Raw genomic sequence first — 22,376 nt, 5'->3', positions numbered from 1 at the left:
ATGTTTTTTAAGTATGTGCAGATCTTTTCTAGAGAGTGTTTTGGCTATTACTATCATTATTAGATCCATTTAATATCATTGTAGGTTATTACAAGTGGAGCTGTGCCACTATCGCACGTATGCAATGGTCTCATGATGGTTGCGCCTGACTCTACATTCGACCTTTGTTGTTAGAGGGTAAACAAAGATGCAAAAAAAGTGCAAATAAAAATTAGTATGCTTGTACAGAATTGGATACAACTTTGAGGATAAGGTCACCCCTTATTCCTTCTTTTAAAAGCCTCATTCAAAATCCAAGGCATGGATAGGTCTAGTACACTAAGAGGTATGTCACATAAAACATTGATTCTTGCAATAACCAACCTTCAACCATGTACCCCTTAGGGTGCGCCTTTGCCTTAGAAACCCCTTGTACATTCATTAAGTAGCATTTGAGGAAGAACATGCATCCGCAAACCAAACCCTATTTCCCATTGGTAGGAGTGCTCAATAGGAAGGGATTTTTAATGCCCTTTGTAATTGTTCTTCTTGAACCCTCAGAGTGTCAAGATTGTAGTCCTAGGGCACACGAGGAGGCAAGCATAATATCTCAAAATCATGAGTCAAAAGAAAGACAAGTGTCACAATGGAAAATGGTAACCCATATGAGAGAGAAATGAGAAATATGGAAGAGCAAGTACAAAAGAGATGCCCATGCGAGAGAAAAAAGTAGATGTGAAGAGTGGCAAGACTACTTGATCATTCATGCATGCTAAGACGGATGCACGTGGTCCATATTAAAATACCCCTCACATGGAATAGCCTCTGGTTGATGACATATCACAAACCCATTAGCTAGCCTACAATTATTCCGAGTGTTACATAAGAGTAGAAATATATAGGTCCATGTTTTTGTTTTTGACGTCGTTTGTGCTTGACATGATCCATGCTAATATAAGATGACCCTTATTTATTGTGAGCAATGGTGGGATGTTATAGTTTATCACAACCATTAACCATGTTGAACACAAGGTAGGCTAGTGACCTCAAGGATTACACCAACTATGAACAACCAAAGGCACAAATGTTGTGGCTTTTCTTTGGATTCTACCAATTGGATCTCCATATGCCCCTTCAAGCTTGCCATTCACGAGGACCCACTATGTCATCCATCAAGCAATTTTGAGCATACCAACTCATAAGTTGTAAGGAAAACTAGAGCGTGTTGGATATAATGGGCATGTGTCACAAAAACTTCCTTGGTACCTCACGCTAACAAACTGCCTACCAACCAAACAACTAATTTAACTAAACTAGTTAGTACTAACTATACTTATTTAGCGAGTTATAAATATAATTAACTTAGTTTAACCATGATCAAATAAGGTTAGCTTAACCCTCACTCCACCCAAGAAAAGAAGGCAGCCATTTTACTGGAAGTTTAATCGCTCCACCCAAGAAAAGCAGAATGAAATTTTACTGAAAGTTTAATCAAACTTAACCCTCGCTCCACCCAAGAAAAGAAGAGGGCGATTTTACTAAAAGTTTCATCAAACTGGACCCTTGTTTCGGAGGCCATATCTTAATAGTTTAGGCATCAAATTGAATCATGTCTCCACCCATGTTTTTTAACACACAAAAATCCAGTTTTGGGGAAACTTTGCGATCCCTTAACCATCATTTTTGACATCCTTTGTTTGACTAGTGTTCACTGGTGTCTTTAGCCCATCAAATGCCGTATTCTTTAAGTCATTTTGAAGATTTCTTAGTATAAAAGCATATCACTCAAGTGCAACACAAGTGTGCAAAATGATCCACCCAAATGTAACCAAGAAGAGAATTGACCCGAGCTACCCAAAACAACCACTCATAAGGATTTCCACACACACAGAGAAACAAGTATGACAATGCAATCGTCTGACAATTCCCACTGTAAAAAATATTTCAAGTTGGTCGAAGAATTTGTGTACTCCACCCACACTCCCAAGAAAGACAATGTAGAGTAGACCAAATAGTGTAAGAATTGACAAATGTAATTCAAACTTCAGAGGTTAAATGAAAGCCCTAGACACAGATCGAATAAAACCCTACGAATTGAAATGCTGAACAAAACAAACATCCTGTCACCTCTAGTGGTTGTGACAACAAGCATTTCTAATCATTGAAATGGGCAAATAATCTACAACTGAGTGCACAGAATGCAAATAATATCAGCTACATAAAAACTGCCCACAAATATAAGAACTCGCATGCATTTTGCTAGCATCTAAATTTGAGTCTGCAAATAGAGTAACAGAAGTAGAAAGCCTAAGTACGTTTTGTTGTGTTCATCTGCGACTAATTCTTTGTACAGGAAGATTAGAACACACTGATTTCCAATCAAACAGGTGCCCATACAAATATCATGGCTGCAAATATTTATCATGTACATTAAAATGCATTATTTTTTATGACACGTTTATTAAAGGAATACTACGTGGGGGTAGAAGCACCAGTTAGGAACATGATGCCCCCGTCTTGTTTTAGAAGAAACTAACAGGTCCAATTTCTTTATGAGCTTGGTCCAAGTTCTTTATAGGCTTTGGCAAAGGTCTTCAGTTTAGAGAATGCAGAACCATGCAAAACAGAACCTAGTATACCTTACCGACATGCACATCCCTCCTTCATGGCCAGAAACTTATTAATGTAGATATTAAGCTTTTGGACTTTAACTGTGTTGCCCTGAATGTAGATAGCCATTGAACGAGGGTATAGAGAGGTTAAGAGAGGGCACCAAGTGTGGGAATCAGCACCAGGTACAACCAATGCCAAGATATATTCACATGTGCCTAGCTTGATGTTCTCACAAAAGCACTTTAATCTACTCAACTCCCATCAGTAAGGCCTGAATAACGTTTAAATTTATGATATATTATCAAACTCTAACCAGACACCATCAGCATCCCTCACATCAAGGCATGCTATGGACTAAGCAACTAGTGATGGCCTCTATATGGTCCATAGTCTGGAGACCTGCTGCGATATCGCCAAGGTGGTGATCGGCTGCAACCCACAAAAAGAACAAACCAAACAGTCCTTATCAGAATTGATGAATTCCTGTCACATCACAAAGCCTCAGCCGTCACAACAAGAGTGAACAACCTGTCATTCCTTACCTTCGATATGGCCTGTAACCGGGACTTCTTCCCTGTCCGTAGTCTGGACTATCTCGTCTTCCTCTCCCAGGGCTGTGGCTGCGACCTCTACCATGTTCTCTGGATGAAGGATCACCATCCTCACGAGCTGCATATTCCACAGTTATCACTCGATCCATCACCCTACTGCCATAATCCCAAGATCTCGTGTGAGCTAATGTCCAGTCCATCCAGACATGATGATCATAGAGAAATGAACAAAAGAAAAGAAAAGAGTTTAGCAACACTATTAGTAATAGAACAGAGAAGGGACTGCAGCTGGGTTTAAAAACATATGCTCTTATCTTAACCTACCAAAATGCATCTTATTGAGACACTCCTTCGCCAAGGCATGCAATAGCTAGAAAACATGAAGTGAAGCAACCAAATGGGGACTTCTGCCTATTCTTCTTTAATTAATTTTAAAAGTCAAAGCGCACAAGAGGGAATTTCAGCTTTTTGTCTAGGAGCTAATTTAAAAAACGAGTTGTTCCAAAGAAAGCACTGAGAAATTAAAACTGCACACACATCTATTACAGGCCGTCAACTCATGAAGAGTCCACCTGTACTCCTTCATACCATCAGCATCCATGTGTACAAGGTTATTTCAAACCAGTATATCTTCATCCACAGAAAGGCATCCATGTGTACAAGGTTATTTCAAACCAGTATATCTCCATCCACAGAAAACCAGCTGGAGGGCAGTCATTTCCCAGAAGGTGAACTAAGTCTCAGCCAACTAAAAAATGAACTGCGTAATTCAACCACATGTGCCAACTGCTCTCTTTTAAACTCCATAGAATGCACTTTCAAGAAGCAGAAGATTGGACAACCATGACAATAAGGATGGCACAAAACTAAAATAGAAAGAAACTCCAGCAATCACCTTACACACAAATACATCCAATAATAAATGCTTTTCAGCCTTTATGCTACATTTAGCATCCCAAAACTTGATACTTATAGTGATTACTTTCAGGGGAACCCATTGTGGCATATTCAAGCCAGCCTCTCTGCAATACATGACTTTTCTGCATTTGTAACCACAAGAGGCCCAACAAATGGCGCTACAGATAGATGAGCTATAAAATAGGGAGTACAAGGAAAGAGGAGGCCGCAGAGAAAGGAGATAGCAAGTATCTACAGAATAAGAGGAAGCAATCCATCAGTGAGAAACAGGTTAGACATTTTGGGTATCAAGATTTATTCCTGCTCTCCCAATGAAGCCACAAAGAAAGTTAAGAAAAAACCTGGTGAAACAAGTGGGTACGCATAATCTAGATACCTGGCTACAAAAAATGTAGAACAATGACAAGAAACAAGGTTTCTTTTTTAGTTTCAGGATTCCATCATAACGCAGTGGTTGTTTAAAGGAGTAACTCTTCATATCCCATGACATACATTTTGAGGGGCCATCACAGATGTGTCATAACAAATTCACGGTGTTGACTGAGAGAAATCAAATCAAGCTTTCATGACCAAGCAAGCAAATTGAGGGACTCCAAAATGTCTCATAAAAGCCTTTGAATGTCTCACAGCATCAGTGGACGGGCAATAAAAAACTACCTCATGTTTGTACATTCCAGTGCCTTTGTCGCTTCCTCTTGTGTCTCATATTGGACAAAGGCAAAATTTTTCCGAATCCGTACTTGCACAAGTTTCCCATAAGGTTCAAAATGCCTTTCTAGATCACGTGTTCTTGTGTCCAAAGGATCGAAGTTCACAACAAAAAGGGTTTTTGTTGGTCTTTGCTTTGTAATGCTCCTCCGGGCATCCTCACGCCGTCGAATGGCGCCATCTCCTTGCTGTCATGCTCAAAGGTAAACACTGGTAATCAGAATTTGTTGTTCTTTTAGTGACAAAATGATGAATTGAAACATACACACTGAAACAGCTCCATCTTAATTCACTTATAATTGCACACTCAAATCAGGCAAATATATCAAACCTTTGCCCACTCTACACGGAGACGGCGTCTCTGCCGTCCAAACTCGGTGTTGTCCAAATCTCGTATAGCATCTTCCGCATCGCGCTCGTCATGCATGTATACAAATGCAAAGCCTGTCGCCCGATGCAAAAGGAGATTAAGGACAAGATGATATCAAGAAGATCGTCCACAAAGTCTCCAGTTGACCACATGTTGTTTGATACAAAACTCAATCATTTCATAGGACGTCAGAAGATGTGATGCTGTGCACAAAACATGATGCCAGAACATTTTCGCAGGCCCTTCACGATGGTAACAGTCAGCTACAACAGGATGAACTGCATGTTGACAATGGAACAGATTTTCAGTGAGGCTGCTCCTCTAGCATTGCAGTGGTAAATGACAGCCACCTACCCTGCTGGGACAAATAGATGGGATGAGCTATGAGAACTGACAGGTTTGCAAGGTGTCTGAATGCCATTGCTGGTTTTGCTGTAGGATGTCATAAAACGAGGGCATGCACAGAACCGGAGAAGCCAAACAGAGCTTCGAAGCATCAAGAAAACGCCTGCGCCAAATAAATATTTAAGTATCCCATTTCCATTCAGATTTATCAATTCAACTTCTCTCATTGAAGAAAACAAAGTAAAGAATACATACACAAAAAGCAACCTCCTGAGCCTTTTCCAGCTGACATACTATATGCCAAGCACTCATTTATCCCCAACCTATAAGACACACCTCGCCAACAGTGCACATACCATGACACATCAGTTCTTCGAATCATTCTATACAGATCCTACCAGTAATGAGCCATCCAAGCTCACCCAGCAGTCTGTCAGCTCTAAACATTTCTCTTAGTGCTCCCCTCTTCTTGACATTTTACCAATAGCAGCTTGAACATCTCCTCTTGAAAGGTCATGAGTTGAGTTCAATGAGACAATCTCTTACCTTCTGCTTAGATTTTGTCACCGCAGCAACATAAGGAAATTCATTCCTGGGCATAGAGATATTGCACATATGTTCACCTAACCACACCAATTTGAGCAGCTAGAAGTACACCTTCCATTGCCTATCCAATGTGCTAACCTGCTTTTCCTAGAAGGCCTTACACATGTAGCTGAGCAGAGACACGGCACATGATTGCTCGTTGGCTTTATTTAAGCCAAAGCAAACCATTTTTAACTGGGCATAACACTATGAAGGGAAAGCATTGCACGCGCCTATTCGGGATTTGGGAAGAGACCACCTGGGCAAGGGGAATGAGTACACCTCTGCTATCCTAATTCAGACAACTAAGAACATCATACAGTTGATTCAATATGCCTCAAGAGCTCATGATGCATAGACTGCTCTCAAGGTTAGTAATAAGTATGAGAAAATCACGTATGTTCGTTCTATTACAAAGAATGGTATGAAACTTGAGTTTGATAGAGAGAACATGCAGATCCTAGACAACCTTAAGTAAGAATCAAATATGTTACTCCACAACCTTGGCCACACAAGGTCTTGACTTAAACGAGAGAGAATAGCACAACAGGTCCTCAAACAGAGTCACGAGAAACAGGGAGGTAGTGGCTCAACTACCCAGCCGTAGGTTCTAGGTACAGAAAAACAGCTTCCACAACACCCCCTGTGAATGGGTGATTATGGCTCAGTGATTGTGATTCATATGCAATCATAGCTCATTGGACTTTGCTCCAACTCCCAACTCCCCGTGTGATGAGACGTGAATACCACATTGAGCATGAGCCTGTGGGAATAGTCCCCATGAAGTGAGCTACCTACATCCCAGAAAATAAGAGCTCACAAAATGGAGCCAACCAATCCTAGCCACGTCAGGTCTATGTTTGAGAGAGAATGCAATGACTGAGGCACACAGCAGAAGGAGAGAGCAGCAGATTAGGGCAACATTGTTGTGGCCTCAGATACAGCACTAGTCAGCACCCTGCTGTGGTTTGTGAGTGCACTATTTTGTGATACATTCTGGGTTCTTTCTTGGAAGTTTTATCCAGTTATTGGTCGCCATATCTTGCTGTCTATTCCAGATCTGAGCATGGTTTACATTTACATGTATGTATGCACATCCCGAGTAGGATCTAGACTTCTCAGGTGATTTTGTGGGCTATTCAATTTAGCGTTGTGTGTTCTGGCATGGTACTAGAGGCTAGGACTTGAACTGGAAGTAGATCAGATACTTGGGGTCAGTACCTTGCCAGCCCACTGAAGCTCCTTTCGAGCATGCAGGTTGACAAGGTTGGAGGTCCTCTGTGGAGGTAAGGCAGCCTATGGGTGTCAACATTCACAACTAGGCAGCACACAGGCTGCTAGATGGTGGCAAACTCTGCACCACATTTTGTAACAGGGTTTGCCTAATTTGTACAATTTTTTGGCTATTTCACTTCATAAGCATGCTCTAGATTGTATCCAGTAACAATTGTGTGCACAAGAGATGGAGCAAGATTTTGTTTACAAGTTGTGTGACTCCTGGGCATAGTCTTCCATGGCAGAGTGTCGACTAGCCTCCATCTGTTATTCTAACAGGAACTAGAGAGGCTCTTTGCAGTCCGCAAGGCTGGCTGCTTTGGGATATTCTACCCCACACTGGAGCTTTAGATAGAGCTGAAGTTCCCTCCAAATTGGCCAACTGGCCCCGAACCAGGCCGATCCAGTTCAGGTTAGTCAGCCAATGGCTGCCCTGAACAGGCCTACCAGCCCCTTTGCTCGCCCATATAAGGGCCTATGTCAGCCCATTTTGGCTAGGGCTTGCCCCAGACCTGCTGCCCATACTGTGGGCTGCATGCCTGTCTATATGCAGGCCAATGTGCAGCCCCACATGCTCAGCTATTGAGGCCATTTGCTGGCTGGACCCTGCCCCATGGCAATGCCCATGTATGGCCCAAAGGATGGCCAACACCATGGCTGTCCACTGTGGGACAGATCTGCCCTAAGGGGTGGATCGTCACAAACACCACGAAGGATAACTGTGCACTGCTCATGGAGCAGTCTCTCTTTCCCTCCACATTCCCCTACTGTCACGGGGACGTGGTGGTGATGGTGAAGTCTCTAAACTAACTGTCACTCAATTCGGCCTAGGGTACCAGGCTAGGGGCCTTAGTTAATGCCCAAAAGGTACCTATGATTTTATGTGCAACAAGTGCAACTCCTGGTGCTATTAGAGTGGTTTCATTTTCTAAGGTCATTGGTTTGGTTCATTGGGCTCATCCTTTAAAAACTGACCCCCTAGAGATCCTTCAAAATAGGGTCATTGGTTCCTTTGCACTAGGGTCATGGTGTGCCATCTGAACCCCTAGGGGCATTAAAATCCCACCCCTCATTTTGCTTAGGTGTTTGCTGGTGGCCTATCTGCTTGCCTTGTGTCACCTCTGGAAGTCCCTAGAAGGCCCTGGAGCCCTTCCTTGGCTTTCCTTGCTGATTTGAGACTTCACCCCTACCAAGGGCAGCTTCATTCATTCATGGCGGATTTCTGCAGCTCTCCCTTTGCTCGCTGAAGTGGAATTTCGTGCTTTCTTCGCAACAGTTCTCCTCCCCTTGGCATGCTTCCAAGACCTGGACACCTTCATTCTGGGCCACTTTTGAAGCTGTTTTCAACTTTCTTCGCTACAAAAGTTCTTCTTTTCTGCATCTGAAGATATTCAAGGGTGCCTCTCTTCCTGCTCCTGCCTGGTGCAAGGCGCACTGAAAACGGAGCTGTCTGTGGGCTGTAAACTCTGTTCTGGTGGGCGCATTCTTGGCTGATCTGCTACAGCTTGCTGGACACACTTCTCTCTGATCCTCTCTGGTGTTGGAAGACACTCCTAGGTGCTCTCTCCTACCAGAGTTTGCTGTCCACTTCTCATCCTACTTCTGGAGCTGTTTCGGGCTGAAACAGGGTCTTTCTGTTGGCTGAATTCTCATCTTCCTTCTACACTCTTTGCTACAGCCATTCCTACCGAGTTCCTGCCAGGTTGGATGCCCTGCCATTGGCCCAAGAGAGGATTGGGGCACTGGTTGTGATATCCTCTTCCTAGGGGTGCAGTGGTTGGCCTTGGGCTCGGTAATGGCTTGGAAATGGGAAATGCATTGCTTGGCATGCTGTCAGACTGGTCTACTTGTGATTATGCATGTCTGCTGAAAGGAACCAAGGTAATAGCACTGGGAGTTGGTCACTAGCACAGCCACGGGTTGGCGTTGTAGTGGGTTGCATTGCGGGTGAGCTCTTGAAGGGAGTCCCTTTGTATCTTTGAGCTAACCAGTTTAAATAAATACCGCAAGGGGTGCCAAGTATTGGGGCCAACAGGTGTCACTCTATGTTTTTGAGTAGGGGCATCCTAGCCTCCCTTGTCTTGAATGGTTACATGATGCTGTGCAGTGAAGTTCTATGCTTTGAGTTTGGTTTGTGGACAAAGGCAATCCTTTAAGTTGGCTGTATTTTCATCTTTGTGAGTTAGTACAGACAGATACACTGCCCTTAGTGATCTAAGGCCAGTTACACCTACCATGCTGAAGGTGTCATCCCCCATGCTCTACCCATTCGGGGGCTTGCAAGCACGCAGTTGACCCTTATGTCTGACAGGATAACTCTGTATATGATGCACATCGCCTAGCATATGAGGACCACATATGCACAAAAGTCCACAAAGTGCACTTTGCTGACATGCCTATTACCAGCCATTTTATGGCTGCACTTTTGTGCTGAATTCCAATCTGCCAAATCTCTACCTCGAGTAATCTAATAGTCATTGGACCTCGGGACGAGCCCTCAGCTTGTGGGTCGGAACTCCATCCTTTCACTGCAGAAGTCCACTCTGTTCATTCAAGCTTGAACTGCTTGTGAAGACATCTCGAAGTATTGACTTTGCAATCTGTCCAAATACTGGTGGTAGGAATCGTGTCCTAATATCCTTCATGAACTTTGTCCACTCATAATGAGGTACCTCATGAACTGCATCATAGTGGTCCTACTGCCACTTGTGCCACCATGTGATCGCCTTGCCTATGAGGTGCATCAATGCGAGGATGAACCTCTCATTGTCTTTCGTAGGCACAACTGAGAACTAACTCTCAAACTGATTGAGCCAAAAGATCAAAACTAGGGGTAACGTCTTACCATCGTACCGTAAAGAGTTGAGCTTCTTGGGGAATGACATTTTGATGGGTGTCGGAGCTCTTCCCATTTCCTTGCCTCCCTGTGGGCAGAGGAGAGAAATGAGGAGAAGACGATCCCGTTCTTCCTTTGCCTTCCGAACTGTCCCTGCTCTCTGAGCTCCCTGGCCTCTTGAGACTCTCGATTGCGCTCTTCCGTGGCCTCCTAAGCTGCCAGATCGTGCTCTCTGGCTGCTTGCTCGCAATCCTCTCGCATCTCCTGCAGCGCTCTCTGATTGCTGCGCCTGCATCTGCATCATGGCTACCATGGCGGAAGCTGTCACAGGGGCCTCTGCAACTGGAGTACTGAAGGTGGAAGGGCTTTGGAAACTGCTTCCTCCTGCACACCGAGATTGGATGTGTCACTGGTACTCATGGTGTCTTTGTTGGATCTCATCTGTACCATAAACCAGTGGCTGTCCCTGACTGAACCTCACTATCTCAGGAAAATATAAGTGAAGCTCTGATACCAATGTAGCAGGGAGATGTCTAACTCACTCTCTCTCCTACTAGCTGCTGACTGAAATAGAGGTAGAACAGAGAGAAGATGCACTCACAAACGCAAGTGGAAGCGGTGGGGATGATACCCACACTAGACATTGTCTCTCTGTGGAAATAAGTGGCGGTTGCTTGGCACCTCCTTGGAGGTTGCTGTCCTCCATTGCTGGCCTAGCTGATTCAATAGATTGAAGGCCAACTCACTCATATCCAAGCCTTTAGGCTTGTTAGCCTCCTTCTTGATTGACTCTACACTCGAGGACCTAACTAATGGAGCTATTTCTGAGGGAGCTGAGGCTTTGTCCAAATTCACCTTGTCCATCATGTTGTCACATATACGGATGGCAACCTTGCTGCATAGGTTCATCACCATGGGGTGGTCGAGCAGCTTTGGGTCTGCCAATCCGATAAGGAAGCAAGGTAACAGTCGTTTGTCGCTCATCCACTCATATGGCTCACAGTGGGCATTGAGGTGCTTGATCGTAGCAATGTAATCCCTCACGGATTCCTTGTCGTTTTGTTTTACCCCATACAATTGGTTGATCAAGCTCCATTTATGGCCGCTAGGAGAGAACCCCACAATAAAAGCATTTCTAAATGTCTCCCAGTTGATCTTTTCTTCTCGGATGAGAGCCCTATACCATCGGACTACCTTGCCATCCAGGCTGAGGCCAAACGTATTGGCCATCTCTAGGTCTCCGAGAGCACCAAAGTCTTCACAAATTTGTTCAAACTACTCATGTGGGAGACCGGGTCTCCTTCTTCTAGGAACTTGGTCATTAGCTTGGAAATGGCTATGGGACGGCTCTTCGAGGGATTCAGAATTCTTGTAGGAAACACTGGGGCGAGTGGAGGTGGTGTTTCCCCCCTTCCTAGGGCATTCACCAAAATACGCATTGCCTCATCAATCAACACCGTTTGAGCGGCTAGCAGAGGTGGTGCTGCTGTGGGCCTAACGAGATGCAGCGCTAGCCTTAGGCTTGGCTCGAGTGGTGGTCCCCACATAGTTGCTGGTACTGGCATTGGAACGGAGGTACCAAGGCCTGCATTCATTGGTGCAACCGGTTTAGATGGGAAGGGACGGACCCTCAGAGACAGTGGGTCCTAGGGCATGGTAACATTGGTTCCATGCAGCGGTGGATGGTAGGGTGGAAACTATGGTGCCCCATGGTTGACAAAGGCTAGTGGCGCCGGGACTGTTAGAGGTTCATAAGGCACTCCACCTTGGAAGTTCCTAGTATCCCCTCGGCTTGGGTCTTGCCTTCGGAATTCCCTCATCCATGGATGTTCATCATCTATGTTTTCCCACTGGGGGAGGTATGATATGGCGGAGGGTCCTAGATCGACGAAGGTGGTTTCCATCCCGGTCTGTGGTTCGGGAGCTGGCTACTGCTGGCATTCTCTCCTTGCGGACATGCTAGCAAAGGGGTTCTCCATGTCTGCCGACTCTGTTCGGCCTAAACGGTTGAACATGTTGGAGAAAGTACCCCTAAGCCTAGATGCAGCCGAAGGTGCAGGAGAGTTGGGAGAGGCCACAATGTGAATGGAGCTCCCAATGCCCATGAGCCCGAGGGGTCTTGCATTACTTCTTCCAGACTCTTTGTTTTGTTAGAACTAGATAGAGTTTCTAGTCGGGGACCTACTAACGAGTGGAGGCTCGAGATCGAGCTTTTGGATTCCCAGTTAGGACGGAGGGTGGGCTGAGCGTAGCTCGAAGTGCTTTCTTCCGACACGGTATCCTTTGGCAAAATCCTTCCGGACCTCAAGTGCATGTGGGATGGCTCTAGCTGGGCACACCCAGGCTAAACTGAGGTTCTGGAATTTTCTTTTAATTCTTTGACTACCCCATAGGTATCACACCAGTCGGCGGGATAGCTCTATAGTGATGATCGGAGGGATCCGGTATCGCACCGGGCAGTGGGATTCGGGTTTAGTGGCAAGCGGCGGTTTAAGCATATTGCGACGGTGGCAGAGTAAGAATACCCACGGACAGTGGGATAGATGTATCGTGATAATCGACAGGATAGATCTTGCCATGTGGTTAGCGGGAACAGCCGCAAGTGCTATCCCTACGGGCATAGGTATACGGTTAAGACAGCAGGTGGTAGAATAGGGAATCGATGGGATCTTACCAGCGTGCCAGTCTGTGGTATAGTTATTGCGACGAGCATGGGGATCGAAATGGCAACAATTGATAGAATAAGCGTATCGCGACGATGGCAGAGTAAGCGTATAACATCGGGCGACAGGATAAAAATAGCGACGATCATCCAAACAAAAATAGTGACAGGTGGCATGATGAGCATAACGCGATGAGTGGAGGGATACGAATATGACCACGGGCGTGGGGGTGGGTTCATTGCATTGGAGGTGGAGTAGCAAGATAGCAACGGTCAACGGGATGCCCTAAAGCCACGGGTCAACGGCTGTCAGATCGGTGGGATAATAAATCGGGGCGGTGGGTTAGGCCATGGTCAAAAGTTAGGTTGGCGGGATAGCTCTATGGCGTCAAGTCAACGTGGTTTGATCAGAGGGATATGGCTAACGCATCGATCCATGGGATATTTGGTCGACAGAATAGCTCTATGACGTCGACTCAGCAAGATAGGAAAACATAGTGTCGTCGATTGATTCTTGATGATTTCTGAAGATTTAGAAGTTTCTGTTCATGATTTTTTGTGATGGGGGGAGGCTAAACTACCTAATCTAACTACTCAATAAAAAAAACTTGAAAACAAAAAACTTTTTGAAAGCCAAAATGCAAAATTTCATAAAGGGTGAGTTCTATGACACAAAACTACTTCAAGATTTGGCAAGAATCCTCATTTTTGTTGTTTTTTGAGGTGTTTGGACCTGTGATAGATTTTCGTATGGTTTTCATGTATCTCTTGTTTGGGTGGCCAGTGAGGAGCCAGCCAAGGTCGGTGGTAAGTCAACACCCCTCCCCGCCACTGAGGTGGCAGAGCTACAAGCGTCCATAATATATACCCCATTATTTAGCAAATGCTGTTTTTGATTGGTCAACAGGAGCAATTTGCACTTGGTTATAGCCACTAAAGCCATCCAAGAAGCTTTATACCTATGATCCAGCCACCTTTTCCAATACTATTTTTGTTAAGGGTAGGGGATAGTGATTGTGGCAGCATTCAGATTCTTTAAGTTAACGCATATTCTTAGCTTCTTGTTGCATTTAGGCACAATGACAATGGGTGAAACCCAATTACTGTGCTCTATCTCATAGATGAATCCAACATCAAAGAGTTTTTCCAGTTTGTCATAGACCATGGTGCCATATTTTGGATTTATTCGATAAGGTCCAAATACCTTAGTGTGGGCACCTTCCCTAACAGGTATTGTGTGTATTGCCACTTCTGGTGAAATTCCCTTCATTTCCTTATATGACCATGCTAGGTAGTCTCGATAGTCCATTAGGAGTGCTTTGACCTTTGTTTCGTCTTCCTATAGCTATTTCCCAATGAATACCAAATTTTCTTCCTCCCCTTCAAGGGCGAGGCCCTATTGTGCAAATTTTGGCCGGTTCCTCATAGATTGGAGTCTCTCCAATGCTATATGCTACATGGGAATTAGTGCCTTTACCTAGAGACAAGAATGCAATAGGCTGCAAGTGGGTTTATAAGGTGAAGCACAATGCAGATGGTTCTATGAACAGATACAAGGCAAGATTAGTTGTCAAGGGGTTTGCACAGACATATGGCATTGATTATGAAGAAACATTCAGTCCGGTTGCAAGGATGGCAACCGTAAGAGTAGTCATTGCTATGGCTGCATCAAAGGGATGGTCTTTACATCAAATGGATGTAAAGAATGCTTTCTTGCATGGTGATTTGCAAGAAGAGGTCTATATGGAGCAGCCACCAGGTTATGTTCATGCTGTTCATCTTGAGTTTGTTTGCAGGTTGAAGAAAGCTTATATGGCTTAAAGCAAGCACCCAGAGCATGGTGTAACAAGATAGGACAGTATCTTGTCACTATTGGCTTTCAGATTTCCAAGGCAGATTTCTCACTTTATGTGAGAAAAACAGAGAAAGGTATTATGCTGCTTGTCATTTATGTTGATCATTTGATCATCACAGGTGATAGTGACGGAGATATCGTTCATGTGAAAATGCTATTGAAGCAAAAGTTTGAGATGAAGGATTTGGGAGAGCTGCGTTACTTCTTGGGTATTAAGATGATTAGATCCACAAGTGGGATATGGCTCTTCTAGAGGCAGTATGGATTGGACATGCTGTCCAAATATGGGATGACAGGTTGTAAGCCTATTTCAGCTCCTTTGAAGCAGAATGTGAAGTTGAGCGCGGATGCAGGTGAGCTTCTGGAAGACCCTACTATGTAGGGACGCATAGTAGGAAGTTTGATTTAAATGACTATTACCAAGCTAGATTTGAGCTATGCTGTTGGGTTGGTAAGTCAGTTTATGCAGGCTCCAAGGAAACCGCATTTGGATGCGGCTAGACACATATTGAGGTATGTGAAGTCCACATTGCAGTATGGACTATTTTATGAGACTGGGGTTCAAATACAGTTGCATGGATGCTGATTGGGTCGGTAGTATTTCAAATAGACGATCTACCAGTGGATATGTGTTCTCTTTTGGGAGTGTTGCAGTCACTTGGAGCAGCAAGAAACAGCCTACAGTTGCCTTGTCGAGCATAGAGGCTGAGTACAGGGATGCAGCAATGGCTGCATGTGAGGCAGCTTGGTTGCATAAGCTACTTTATGATATGCATGAGTCTACAGATGGGCCAGTTGTCATTTATTGTGACAACATGAGCAGTATACACTTGGCAAATAACCCAGTCTATCATGCTAGAACAAAGCACATTGAGGTGCATTACCACTATGTGTAGGAGAAGGTTCTAGTAGGTTTTATTGATCTAGTTTATGTCAACACAGAGGATCAGGTAGCTTACATATTTACGAAGGCATTGGGTGCAGAGAAGCTGCGCAAGTTCAAAGACCTACTTGGTGTGCAGGAATTGGGATTGAGCTCGAGGGAAAGTGTTGAGATATCAAGCTCCACTCGTGATATGCCAGGGTGACCGTTGTGCATTTATGTCACCGACTTGTTAGCTGCACCGCCCATGAATAATAGCTGGATGACAGCTATCTTTAAGTACTCTAGCTAGTGGCTCAGTTAGTATGCCACCTTAGTTAGTTGAGTTTGGTTTGAGACCCACATATAGGGTTCACCTATTCTTTTGTACTAGGAGAGTTCTTTTGGCTTTCACAACTAAGAAGAGGAAAACTGTTTTCAGCCTCCACCTTTGTGTGTATTCCCCCATTGTGTATGTGAGAAAGTCGCAAGTGAGACTCCTTCCTTCTCTCCCACTCTCTTCACATGTGGTGTAGGCGGACGCCGTACTACAGCATAGCGTGGAAGGAGCCATGTAGAGTATGTGTCCAGCTTGTTTTCTACCTTGGATGCCAGGGGCACATTCGTGTTGGACTCCGTCTTCTTGGGAGAAGCAAGCTTTCATGAGTCTGCCCGTGGGACCAACCCTTGCTTCCGTGAGTAGGACGGTACCATCGGAGGGGGTACATTTGCCATTACTTTCGAGTGTTCATCCCGAGAGGGAGGTTCTTGTGTAACTCTTCGTGGAGGAGGGAATTCGGTTCCTGCGGAGTTCCTCTCAGTGGCCAGGATGAAATGTCAGGCCATCAAGGAAGCCAGAATTTATAATGCTAAGCTTCGACAACATAGGCAAATGGCACTGCTTAAGGCAATGATTGAACAAGAGCAACTAATGGAGGAGCTAATGGTAGAGCCAGCCAGGTTGCTTGTTCAACTATAGGTCCCACACATGTGCATCAAAGCACTCATGGATCTAGGAGTGAGCCACAACTTCCTCTCCCGAGAGGTATGGGAAAAGCTACAGGTACCCCTAACCCTCAGTCGCTTCAATAAGAGCCATAAATGGCCAACTCCTACAAACTTTGGGTTTTGTAAATTTAAGTCTTATGGTTGTTTGCCAAGCAATGGATATACGATTTTATGTTCTCCCCACAGAAGCAACCGAAGAACAGATTATACTAGGAAGAACCTGGTGCTATGCCATCAATTATCAAATTGATTTCCCGAACTGCTTCGCTCACCAATCGTGGCCAAACGGCAGTAGTTCCGCTGTGTGGACCAAGCTCCCCCCTCCAGTTTTGACCTCGTCGATCCACGATAACGAAGCTACACAACAGAGCGGACCTGAAGCCCCAACCCCCACTAGCACTCCACCTAAGGTCCCAACTCGAAAGGGGAAGAAGCTAGCCGCAGTGGTAAACCAATGCCATGGCTCGCTCGACCGATGCCATCATCCTCTAGCCAAGAAATCCATGAGCTGCAAGTACAAGATGCTATCCTCTGTGCCCAACATCACTTCGATCAGAACCAACTCCTAGAGAATGGTAAAGCGGCAATGACAGCTCCGGTCGCCTCTACACCACCCGCTTGGGCGGCCAAGGCAAGAAAGTCACTAGGGTCCAAAAGTCGATGGTGCAAACCCTAAAAGCGTGGAAGGTAGCACCACAAGAACCTGTGTCTCCCCGCCTAAGATACATCACCACAAGAACCTACTGACGAACTGAACGAAGCAGGCCAACCCAAAGATACCAAATACGCACTAGTGCCACGGATGGTCCGACTCAACACAAGTATCGCCACAACCAATCGTTTTTTTTCTCTATGCACGGCTTGAAGGGTGGAGAGAGTGAGTGGTCTTCTGTAGTATCTTTTTATTTTGCTCCTATTAAGGTAGCCATCCATTTCTATCCCATCAAGGGTGGCTATTCGGCGCGACCCCTGGGGAGTGAATTCAACTGCGCGATACGGACCCATACCTTGGTATTTAAGCTTGTGTTTAGTATTACGGACGTTGTATAGAAGTGCCAAATCTCCTTCTGCTAGGTCCTTGATCTTGAGGTTGTGATCAAACCAACTTTTACATCGGGCCTTTTCTACCTTGAGAGAGTAGGCTGCACGCAACCGTGTCTCTTGTAACTTTTCGAGGTCGACTAGCCATTCCGCTAGCATATTTTCTGTGAGTCTTTCCTTCACGGCAAGACGGAGGCTAGGCACTACAAACTCCATTGGCATTACTGCCTCCACCCTGAAGGCTAACTTGAAGGGGGTACAATGTGTGACCACTTTGTAGGAGGTTCTGTAGGCCCATAACGTTGCTATGAGCTTATGCTCCTAGTTGGTATGACTGGCTTCTACTATACATGTGATGATTTTACAACATGTTTTGTTGGAGCTCTTGGCCAAGCCATTTGCCCTAGGGTAGTATGGTGTTGACTTCCTATGAATGATCATAAACTCACTAGTCAAGATTGCTATTGTTTCGTTGACGAATTGAGTTCCGACTAACTCCAACGGACATCCAAACCGCGTAATGACTTGTTCATATAAGAATTTGGCGGTGGATCTCGCATCAGCCTTCACCGTGGCTCTTCCTTCTACCCACTTGGTGAAGTAGTCGGTGGCCAAGATGATGTATTTGGCCCCGGTCCCCTTAGCTGTTGGGCTTATGGGACCAATGAAATCGATGTCCCATTTCTCAAAGGGTTGGTCGGCCAAGATTTTGGTCAGCGGCATCATGTCTGCCCTGTGTGGGATTAGGATATGTTGATAAGGGTTGCATCATTTGATGAATTCGACCGCGTCCTCGAAGAGTGTTGGCCACCAAAGACCAGCTTGCAGCACTTTACGTGCTATAACATCAGCGGCAAAATGACCTCTTGCGATTCTTGAGTGGGCTTCTACAAGCACATCGATGTATTCGTGTTTGCATCACGCATCTTCGCAGTATTCCATCCTTGCCCATGTGGTATAGTTGGGCTGCTATCAGCAGCTGATATGGTGCTACGTCCTTAATGAGTTTGCAGGCTCTATCCTTCTCAAGGGCCTGGCCTAGGGGTAATCCGTTGGCCAAGTAGTGGCCAATTTCGGCGGCCCATTCAGGAATGATGTCAAGGAAGAAAAGAGAAGCGTCGGGGAGATCATCTTCTGCTCTCGGTGGAGCCTCATCGTTCGGGATCCTCGATAGGTGGTTGACCAGGATGTGGGTTTTGCCTTTACGTATAGCGACTATGAAGTCGAATTCTAGCAAGATTAGCATCAACCTGGTGATGTGTCCCGTCATGCAAGGTTTGTTGACCAAATATAGCAATGCTTGATGGTCCACGAAGAAGACAAACTTGTTAGCTAACAAGTAGTGCTTGAACTTCTTTACTGCATAGAACATGGCGAGACCTTCCCTCTTAGTGGTAGTGTAGTTAACCTCGGCCTCGTTTAGTTGGTGGCTCGCAAAATATATCGGGTAATCTAAATTATGCTCCCTAGTCGCGGGTGACCTCAACACTGGTGCAGTGGCTAGAGCTAGTTTGAGGGTTTCAAAGGATGTTTGACATTCCTCGGTCCACTCAAAGGATACTAGCAGTTTGTATAATGGGAGGGCTATGTTCACATAGAACACGATGAATCTCTGGTAATAGCTCATGTGGCCTGTAAATCGTTGGACTCCCTTGACATTAGTGGGGGGCGGTAACTCCAAGATGAGTTTGATTTTATTATGGTCCATAGAGATTCCATTTGGGGACACTATGTGGCCCAGGATGACACCATGTTTGACCCAAAACTGGCACTTAAGGGGGTTGAGGGATATGCGGTGTAAGTGGCACTTCTTGAGGACGAGCCTAAGATAGTTCAGGTGGTCATCCCATTTCGAGTTTACGCAGATATCTTCCAAGAAGACTTCCACAAAGTCCCTCAGATATTCCTTGAATACCGTAATCATCATCCGTTGGAAGGTAGCAAGGGCATTGGTTAATCCAAATATCATCACCTTGGCTGCATATACACCCCATTTGGTTGCGAAGGCAGTTTTATGTTGATCTTGGGGTGCGATCGACTAAAAATTCATTCAGGAAGCTATACACTTCCTTTCTGGCTACCCTCTCTAGAACATGTTCCATGAATGGCAACGGGTAGTGATCACATCTCGTGGCAGCATTAACCTTTTTCAAATCCATGCATACTCTAAATTTTCCATTTTTCTTTAGGACTATCACGATGGGTGATACCCAGTCCGTATGCTCAATCTCATAGATGAATCCTGCATCTATGAGTTTTTGGATTTCTTCCCTCACTATGAGTGCGTATTTAGGATTCATAGGGTAGGGGCATTGCCGTAGCGGCCTAGCATCATCCAGCATGGGGATTGTGTGTTGCACTACTACGGCAGGCACCCCTTTCATGTCAGTCGTACTGAGAACCTTATCTCAACTCTTCAATATATGAACCTTCATGAATCCACTCTAACAAATCAAAAAGAGCAACAAAGCAAAGGAGAGAAAAAGAGACGAGAAGAATGGAGCTTTTAAGAAACATAAAACAACAACACCAAGAGTCAAAGATAAAAATGTAACTTCATAAGCAAGGCTATACACTTATCATCAAGAAAGATGATTAGTCATCTTTCTACAATGACCGATATCATCTTTCTATATATAACTTCACTAAGACTAGAATATATGCAATCTTACATATTAAAATTTTTATAAAACAAGTGAAAGAACAAAGGAAATAAGAGAGTTTGTAAGCGACTTTGAACAAAATTAAGAGTAAATGAGGGGAACAATAACAATAACTTAGTAAGCAAAAATACACTTATGCTCTCATCAGTTCCCAAGCATACCCTGTCATCTAGGTTTCGAAAGATTTCGGAATCTCGTTCTATGGTAAGGTCACCTTTCCAAGGTCGCAATACATCTCTTATAACGTTCTTGATATATCAAACCTGATGCATGTGATGTATTCCATGCCATCAAAGTCATAGAGCTTTGAAGTCTAGGACACCCTATTGGACTTCAAATCGGACTCCTTCACCAATTACTATTGATAAAGTTTCTTTGATCTTCACCCTAAAAATGACAATGACGTGCGTCCTACTTCTAAGTAACAACGCTCGTAGGCTTAAGGACAAACTGCCGTGCCTACAGGGTTCCTACAAAAAGAGTAACCTAACAGTTAACGTGCATATGCTTTGGACTTGACATAACAGACAAGACTTTCTTATTTCCAGGAAATTGGAAGTATAACTCTGTGCATAGTAACGACCCTTACTATGCCAATAAAGACACGAGCGTGCCCAAAAATAACAGTACCCTTACCGGTTTTCATGTCCACTCTTTCCACCTTCCCATATCGTATGAACAGGCGTTCTATCTCAGATGGCCTCGCATCGTATTCAAAATTTCCACAGAAAACTGGTCGCAAAGTTGCCAGCTTGAATGGAAAAAAGGCAGTCTCCCGCCTTCCTGATCTGCAAGAAACAAAGAAGTGAACTTTCGCCTTTGTAATTGCTTGAAAGGAGGAAAATCTACTGTTGAAACAATCTATGAGGCACTATAAATTCAGAGAAAGGTGCAAAGCACTGACAAACTTTATTCCTATGCTGAGGAACCACGGGTGAGATCCGACTGATGACATATGAGAACTCCTTGGTATGAGGAAGCAAAATGAGCCGAGCGAAGAAATTGTGGATTGAAGAATGAAAATCTACCATCTGCAGAGCTGAAATCACGGGTTACAAGAGAACAAGCGATGAATCGAGAACAGAAAGAACCTTACAAAAATCTCTGTAAGGCTTCGATGGACGACCTCGATCGATAATCAGACTAATCGGAGCTTCTACCCAGAGCTTGCAGATGATCACCTCTCTTGTTTATGTTAAGCTTGTATCTAAAGGGACCTTACAGTATTGTGTGAGGCTAGTTAGTAGTTCGTTTAGCGAGTGTTAGGGTTAAGTTGGCCTAGAACATGCACCCCCCTATGGAAAGTGTTTGTGCCTCTTTTGGCAATTCTTCATTGTTAGCAGTGCCCCGGAGGAAGTGCTCTTGTAACACTTTTGAAACACATTCGACCTGCCAAATGTGGGGTAACGTTATGTTGATTTCTTTGAAAGACTAGTGTATATTAGGGTATGGTCAGACCAGTATGTGTAGTGTGTTCGAGTGATGGACTCTTGGATGAACGTATTTGTCCATATATGATCTAATGTGGAACCATGAATAGTAGTGGGGTTTTGAATAATTTGTTGCATATTGTGAATTTCCATGCACTTTTGGAGCTTTTGCATATTAGATGTTTGGATTCTATAGTCTATGTTGAAGTCTCCGAGGATGTATGTGGGAGTGTTCAACTTCAAGTATTTGAGGATGACATCTAGTAAGTTTAGTGTATTTATTTGTGCTTTTGGGGACTTATAAATGTTTAATATAACGATTTTGTTGAAGGTTGGAGAATGAAAAATTGTTAGCAAGCAGTCAACTCCTTCTTGGAAGTAATCCTGTTTGTAAAGAAGGTTTATCCCTGTCTTGTAGTACGCTGAAATTCCATGACCCTTTGTTCCAATTATTTGTTTGAAGTTTGGGATGTACGTGTCTTTGGAATGGTGAGTGTGTAGTTCTTGCAGGCAAAGAATTTGTGATGCAAGGAGATGAGGAGAAGAAGGATATCTTGTTTTTGTGCTTTTGGAATGTCCTTGTGTTCAAGGATTGTATGAATTGTGGTTTTTCGATATTTGTGAGATGTTTATAGAGTTGAATTCCCATGCACGTGTTGACTTGAGCCTTTCAAT

General features: G+C 44.4%; 1 protein-coding gene across 4 annotated transcripts; it reads right to left on the bottom strand.

Moving 5' to 3' along the window:
* Positions 1–2,431: 2,431 nt before the first annotated feature.
* On the bottom strand, positions 2,432–21,594 carry LOC147881509 (serine/arginine-rich splicing factor RS41-like). Of its 4 annotated transcripts, XM_087369944.1 has the most exons (7): positions 21,368–21,594; positions 20,908–21,059; positions 5,535–5,647; positions 5,101–5,213; positions 4,719–4,957; positions 3,135–3,299; positions 2,432–3,021 (listed from the first exon to the last, which is right to left on the bottom strand). In XM_087369944.1, exons 3-7 carry the CDS (start codon positions 5,596–5,598, stop codon positions 2,955–2,957), a joined length of 648 nt encoding a protein of 215 aa, XP_087226070.1. In that variant the 5' UTR covers positions 5,599–5,647; positions 20,908–21,059; positions 21,368–21,594; the 3' UTR covers positions 2,432–2,954. The 4 variants fall into 4 exon arrangements, with proteins under 4 accessions (XP_087226070.1, XP_087226071.1, XP_087226072.1 ...); XM_087369945.1 differs by lacking the exon at positions 5,535–5,647 and having other exon boundaries at positions 2,433–3,021; positions 21,368–21,593; XM_087369946.1 differs by lacking the exon at positions 5,535–5,647 and having other exon boundaries at positions 2,433–3,021; positions 5,101–5,494; positions 21,368–21,592.
* Positions 21,595–22,376: the final 782 nt, after the last annotated feature.

This window comes from Dipteris shenzhenensis, chromosome 31 (genome assembly GCF_047967505.1).
Source record: "Dipteris shenzhenensis isolate YYH24624 ecotype China chromosome 31, Dip_SZ_1.0, whole genome shotgun sequence".
Classification (NCBI taxonomy): Eukaryota; Viridiplantae; Streptophyta; class Polypodiopsida; order Gleicheniales; family Dipteridaceae; genus Dipteris; species Dipteris shenzhenensis.
This window is presented reverse-complemented; position numbering and strand designations above follow the sequence as displayed.

What these genes read in the sequence shown, in the direction of transcription:
- LOC147881509 (XM_087369944.1), bottom strand. Translation starts at nt 5,598, where the DNA reads ATGCCCTCGTTTTATGACATCCTACAGCAAAACCAGCAATGGCATTCA. An exon ending in TTCAGACACCTTGCAAACCT is followed by an intron (nt 5,214 to 5,534) that starts GTCAGTTCTCAT and finishes ATCGGGCGACAG; the next exon opens with GCTTTGCATTTGTATACATG. An exon ending in TCCGTGTAGAGTGGGCAAAG is followed by an intron (nt 4,958 to 5,100) that starts GTTTGATATATT and finishes TGAGCATGACAG; the next exon opens with CAAGGAGATGGCGCCATTCG.